General features: G+C 43.7%; 1 protein-coding gene across 3 annotated transcripts; it reads right to left on the minus strand.

Moving 5' to 3' along the window:
- Nucleotides 1-2,000: 2,000 nt before the first annotated feature.
- On the minus strand, nt 2,001-5,485 carry fuz (fuzzy planar cell polarity protein). Of its 3 annotated transcripts, none has more exons than XM_017702464.2 (2): nt 5,391-5,485; nt 2,001-3,601 (listed from the first exon to the last, which is right to left on the minus strand). In XM_017702464.2, exon 2 carries the CDS (start codon nt 3,536-3,538, stop codon nt 2,237-2,239), a length of 1,302 nt encoding a protein of 433 aa, XP_017557953.1. In that variant the 5' UTR covers nt 3,539-3,601; nt 5,391-5,485; the 3' UTR covers nt 2,001-2,236. The 3 variants fall into 3 exon arrangements, with proteins under 3 accessions (XP_017557953.1, XP_017557955.1, XP_017557954.1); XM_017702466.2 differs by having other exon boundaries at nt 5,281-5,480; XM_017702465.2 differs by lacking the exon at nt 5,391-5,485 and adding an exon at nt 5,039-5,148.
- Between the last annotated feature and the right edge of the window lie 1,404 nt (nt 5,486-6,889).

Raw genomic sequence — 6,889 nt, forward strand, 5'->3', positions numbered from 1 at the left:
TGGTTAAGATGTGAACAAAGTAATTCAAAGCCGTTTGAAATTCTTTATTTTAGAGAAACTGAGTCAGAACTGTTCACAGTGGTGGGGATAGGAACCAGATGTCTGAAGGGTATAATGCCTCTAAAGACTCCCTGATGCCTGAGACGCTGTTACCAAAGTAAACATGCAAGAAATGCATATTTTGAAAATCCATTCATGGCAGAAGGGTACACTGCAAACTACACAAACTTAGATTCACTGGTCATCTGATAGTAAATAAAACGACTATACACACGATTGGGCATATCATTATGACCACCTCCTTGTTTCTACGCTCACTGTCCATTTGATCAGCTCCACTTACTGTATAGCTGCACTTTGTAGTTCTATAGTTACAGACTGTAGTCCATCTGTTTCTCTGATACTCAGTTAGTCCCCTTTTACCCTGTTCATCAGTGGTCAGGACCCCCATGGACCCTCACAGAGCAGGCACTATTTGAGTGGTGGATCATTCTCAGCACTGCACACACCGGTGGTGTGTTATTGTATGTTGCGCTGGTCTGAGTGGATCAGACACAGCAGTGCTGCTGGAGTTTTTAAACACCTCAGTATCGCTGCTGGACTGAGAACAGTCCACCAACCAAAAATATCCAGCCAGCAGTGTCCTGTGACCACTGATGAAGGACTAGAGGATGACCAACACAAACTGCGCAGGAGCAGATGAGCAAGGTGGACGGACAAGGTAGGAGTGTCTAATAGAGTGGTCATTGTTTAAAAACTCCAGCAGCACTGCTCTGTCTGATCCACTCGTACCAGCACAACACCTACTAACACACCACCACTACATCAGTGTTACTGCAGTGCTGAGAATGATCCACTATAATGTTATGCCTGATCGGTGTATGTTTTGTAGAAGATAGAAATCTAAGTTATAACACTGTTCAAAACAATTTCATGTAATAGCTTTCTTTGAGGGAGCTTTTAGAGGCATTATTCAGATATAGGCTATTCAGATGTCTGGGTCCTATCTCCCCTACTGTGAACAATTCTCAATTAGTTTCCTACAAGTAACAATTTCACACAAAATTAATCTGAATGGCTCTGCTCACATCTCAACCACTGAATTATGCAGAAAAAAAACAATAGAATTCCCTTTTACACCTCTTGCACGTTATGCAATTCATGAAGAACATTAGGTCAGAGTCTATGTTTTACACAACATCCTTTAACACACCATACAGTAACTTTTGCATCACAGTCAGTAGGATTTTGATATTTCGTTCACATTTCATGGACTTTAACAAACAACCTCTAGCACATATTAGGGCTGCACAAGTACTTGTATTGCAATGATGTTGTTAACTGTGTCTTCATACTGCAATGGCAATATGACTAGCATTCTATTAAAAACGCAAAGGTGATTCAATAATGTGACATGAATAAAGAGAAGCAAAAATCATTTATTTTTGTTGAATTTCACAAATACCTTGATTCATCAAAACCCCCACAGTAACTCATCTGGAGCTATGACTGGTCAGGAAGCTCATTTGCATATTGCAGCCTTCAGTTTGGCAAAGGCAAGTACACTCACTGGCCACTTTATTAGGTACAAAAGGTAAAGTAAAAGGTTGGAGCCCCTTTTGCCTTCAGAACTGCCTTAATTCTTTGTGGCAGACTTTCAACAAGGTGTTGGAAACGTTCCTCAGAGATTCTGGTTGGTTATTTGAGTTCCTGTTGCCTTTCATCTGGGACCAGTCGACCCATTCTCCTCTGACCTCTCACATCAACAAGGCATTTTCGTCCACACAACTGGATATTTTCTCTTTTTCTGACCGTTCTCTGTAAACCCTAGAGATGGTTGTGCGTGAAAATCCCAGTAGATCAGCAGTTTCTGAAATACCAGCCCATCTGGCACCAACAACCACGCCACATTCAAAGTGACTTAAATCACCTTTCTTCTCCATTCTGATGCTCGGTCTGCACTTCAGCAAGTTGTCTTGACCACCTCTACATGCCGAAATGCACTGAGTTGTTTCCATGTGATTGGCTGATTAGCAATTTGTGTTAACAAGCAATTGAACAATTGAAATTGAATTGTACCTAATAAAGTGGCCGGTGAATGTATTATGACAATTAACAAATACTGTGCAGCCCTAGTGCACAAAGGTGCAAACTGTGTACGTTTCTTGATTAAAAACTATCCAAAATAAGCCTCTAACTGAATCATTACACTGACCACTCACAAGCCGTCAGTGCCCTAGAATCCAGTTGTGGCAGTGACAGCATTGAGAGTATGAGTTGCGACGGAGCGTAAGGCAAAGGTGGGCACAGAGAGATCTGTGAGGAGGTAGAGCTGATGCTGAGGCGTCTGCAGACCGTAACACTTGCACTCGTCCGTCACAAGGTAACACTGCACAGGCTGGTGGGTGAAACCTCCAGAAAATTCCTCATGGAGGGACTCGTGGGCGGTTGCAGATGTGGACGAGTCGGGCGAGGTAGACGCCTCTTCTGAGGTAAAATAGCGAGTCACTGCGAACGTGTAGAAGTGGCGCAACAGCTCCCAGCGGCGACCTGGAGAAGAGAGGGGCTGGGCCTCTGAGGAGGGGTGGCTGCGTGCACGTGGGCAGGCCCCCACAGAGCGCCGCGTTTCACGATTGATGAGCAGCAGGGCTTGGACGTCCCAGCGGAGACTGACGGAGGGAGGCAGGGGGGAGCGCTCACCCTGCTCCAGGCAGCCACGGAGGGTCTCCACCACAGGGGACCAGAAACAGCCCACCAGCTCACTCTCCACATGGTGCAGGGAGGGACTGGGGCCGCACAGCACGCATACAAATGCACTGGGGAGCAGCTGGAAACAGAGCAGCCTGTGAGCGACCGTGGGGCTGCCCTGGGGCAGAAAGACTGGGTAGTCACAGGACGTGACCCCTGAGAGCAAATTTACAAGAATGGACAGGAGAACGACCTCTTGAGGAGCAAGGCGCCACCACTTTTCAGTAGCCAGTGCAACTCGGCCTTGGATAAGCAAACAGCCAAATTCGCTGTTGGCTGCCTGGGTGAAGGAGTCCAGCGCCTGCTGCAGTATCGCAGGATGAGAAGGCAGCAGGCAGTCGGCGCAATGTGTCAAATCACCCATAAAGCCCTGGTCCTCACCCCTACGCTCCAGAAGCCTGTCAATTAAGCGGTAACAAGAACGCAGCTCCCTTTTTAGCCGCTCCACGTTGCGCATGTTAGCCAGCTCGTCCTGGCCCAGCACTAGCACCATGCAGTTCCACGTATTCTCCAGCAGGCGGTGCAGATGCAGCTTGCTAACTGCATTATTGCCGCTGCCACTCACAGCTATGAGCATAAGGCTATCCTGAAAGACCCTCCAGACCACTCTGCTACCTCGTTCCGTCTCACAGCTGGACAGCAGGGCACCCTGTCCGGCCCCGAACATGTGGACGCCATTCAGGGAGCCGATGACAGAGAAGGGGAGCTGCTTAGAGGAGCCACGGGAAAAGAGGGGGACCCCGCTGGCTGCAGTAAGGCACAGGAGCTGGACAGTCTCAGCTTGAAGCATCCTGAGCCTTAAGTGGGAGTGTGGATGGGGTTCCAAACATTGGTCAAGGACAGCAATGGCACACTTTAAAAAACACAAAAAAGAACATCATGGATATAAATGCTTTATAAAAAAAACTTTAAAGAATGAATTATGATGTTTCACTTGCAACTCCATGCTCAAAGCACTGACATGCATACAGTTCCTTCGCATAGGTTTCATTTGGTATAAAGAAGCTGGAACATGTCAAAGTAAAAAAACACAAAGACAGGTATCCCTGGCTATGTGAAATGCAAAACTAGCTTTAAAGTTAGGGTGGGAAAAATAGAATATCAAAGTAATTATTATTATCTAACATTTCACCTAATATGCTGCACTAAATTCAATTAAACAAGACTCAGTATGCTTTCTTTGAAATCAAAATGAAATTGGTTGGTGCTCTCCTTAAATGGTCTTGGCCCATAAAGTTTTACTATACACTTCTATAACCTAAGAATAGCCCAACCAGTTTGCATTAAAGTCCCTGCAGTTACTGAATAATAAGCCTTAGTATGTAACAAGCCTGGGATTTTAGGCAGGCCAACCTACGATATCCATGATATGCATAGCCTACATCCTCAGAAACACATACTGAGGAAAATGATCACATATCAAAAAAATATTGTTACATTGCCCATCCTTACTTTAAAGTATAATCAGCTACACCGTATACCCAAACATTTGCAGGCATCTGGTTATATGGAAGCAGATAAGTAGCAAATACAGCCTTTCTTCTGAATTCAAGGATATTAATCATAGACACTCTATAGCAGAGGTCATTAATAGGTGGACCTCGCTCCGAGTCCGGACCCAAACACTGTCCTATGCGGACCTGGACCTATAACCGATGAACTATGGAGAGTTCTTTTATTTTTCGACAGGGTGGTCCTATTTTAATTGGCATACATGTTCTAGCCCTTACAGTATGGCTTAAGTGTTTTGGAAAACTCACAGACCAATTGCATGCGTTGTAAATATCAGGTGACACAACTCAGCCAATCAGATCTGTGCATTACAATGAGCGCTGAGACTCCAGTGAGTTACACACACAGGTGAGAGACGAGGCGAGAAACAGCAGTCAGAGAAGAAAGTGGGTCAGAGAGAAGTTATTTCACATGCTGTGCTCTAAAAAGAACAATAAATGTTGTTGAAATATGACTGAACTGTCCTGTATTTGATTTGACATTCAGTTGTTGACTGTATAAGATGTTGATATACCTACTTACAGTATATGGCACCAAGGTCCAGTTAAAGACCCCTGGTCTGTGGTATTTATAGGGGGTTTGTCCCACTTTTCTGCGGCAACAGCCTCTAGTGAGGAGGCTTTACACAGTTGGAACATTGCTGTGAGGATCTGACCGCAGAATAAACGCTGTAATAAGACATTTGGACAACTGTGAACCTAAAAATGACGAGCTTAGAGATGTTACTGCTAAATATCAGGTTTAAAGGCCGGTAAGCAGCGCCGTTACTGTAACCTACCAATGTTTACAGCCGTGTCACCATAGCAACACACTGCTCATCTGCTCAACGGTCCAACAGAAGTCACACATGCAATGTTAGGTTGGTTTTTTTTTTGCTGTAACTCGATGGTAGAAGTACCAGCTCAGATTAACGTTACATCAGATTCAGGTCTGGCTGACTGTTGAACTGCTCAGCGTCTAAAGTGAAAAGTTTAAGGGAAAATATCGACAGAAGAGAAGAGAGCATGATGTTAAACTAACCTTCTGACACGCTGGCGGGTTTCTAATGTCCCAGAAAAGCCAGCAAACACGCTGGATTAGGATTAGGATTGTGTTAAATTCTGGTCAGTAAATGAAGTTTATTTTTTTACCGCTTATCAACAGGTTTTCCTCCCCCTGAGCGCCATCCCGCCTGTTTGTTTCTGCTGTAAGGCAACCGCGTAGCTGTAAGGTGGGCGTTGATTGGCCGCGACGGCGTCTGTAGCCGATTCATCCAGCATCATGATTGGTTGGTTGGCACAGCGCTATATTACAGGTTTGCACCCAGTTTTGATGATAGAACATGTACTATATGCAGGAATTCACACAATTTGCAAATCAAAGACCAAAGTTTACTGAATTTATGTCATCTGTGTCTAACTTAGTGCTATGTTGTTGTGCGCTGGGACAGCAGTATGAACACAAAATACAGTAACAGACTCAACAAGATGCAGAAGGCTGGCTCAGTCCAGACTGGGCCCAGTGGAGAGGGTGGGTGAGAGGACAATGCTGGCCAAGCTCTCAGTCATCAGAGCAAAAATTAGTTTAAAAAATTTTTCAAACCTCGAGCACTAATTCATTGATCTTTAAGAAGTTTTTAGGGAGACATACTGATTACTGTTTAAAAAGGCACGGCCACAAATTAATATATTGTTGCCACAAGTTACTATATTGAGGCCAGAAATTATTGTATTGAGGCAACAATTTACTATATTAAGGACACAAAGTACTGTACAGAGACCACAAGTTACTATATTGAGGCTAAAATTACTTTACTGAGGCCACAATTGACTGTATTGGGGCTAAAATTTACTATATTGAGGCCACAAGTTACTATATTAAGGACACAAATTAATATACTGAGGGCACAAATTAATATTTTAAGGCCACAAACTACTATACAGAGACCAAAAGTTACTATATTGAGGCAACAAATTACTTTACTGAGGCCACAATTTACTGTATTAGGGCTAATATTTACTATATTGAGGCCGCGAGTTACTATAGTATGGACACATATTAATATACTGAGGGCACAAATTAATATATTATGGCTGCAAACTACTATATAGAGACCACAAGTTACTATATTGAGCCTACAGATTACTTTACTGAGGCCACAATTTACTGTATTGGGGCTAAAATGTACTATATTGAGGCCACACATTGTGAGGAACTTAATTTATGGCCTTAGTGTAGTCATTTGTGGCCTCAGTATATTAATTTGTGGCCATGTCACAATTTGGGGTCTGTACATCTTATTAGTGAAATTTTATAATATCTCTATTGGCAAATATTTCTTTACAGAAAGAAAAGAAAAGAAAATCCATTTCCAAGCCTCCATGAGCAATCGAGTGGCGACGGTGGCAAGGAAAAACTCGCTAAAGAGGAAGAAACCTTGAGAGGAACCAAGACTCAGAAGGGGAACCCATCCTCCTACGGTCGACACCGGATAGCAAACATTCTTAGTATAAAGTATTACAGTACAAAGTAAAAGAAAAAGAAAAGCAGTGGTTAACTGATTAATTTATGATTATGTAGCAGCAGCCGCATCCGAGGGTGAGGATCGCACAGCGTTGTAAAGCAAGAAGCTCAGTGGTGGTCAAGCCGG

Source organism: Pygocentrus nattereri, chromosome 19 (genome assembly GCF_015220715.1).
Source record: "Pygocentrus nattereri isolate fPygNat1 chromosome 19, fPygNat1.pri, whole genome shotgun sequence".
In the NCBI taxonomy this organism is placed as follows: domain Eukaryota; kingdom Metazoa; phylum Chordata; class Actinopteri; order Characiformes; family Serrasalmidae; genus Pygocentrus; species Pygocentrus nattereri.

Bases quoted from the DNA above. Each gene is read 5' to 3' on its own strand.
- fuz (XM_017702464.2), bottom strand. From the start codon at position 3,538: ATGCTTCAAGCTGAGACTGTCCAGCTCCTGTGCCTTACTGCAGCCAGC.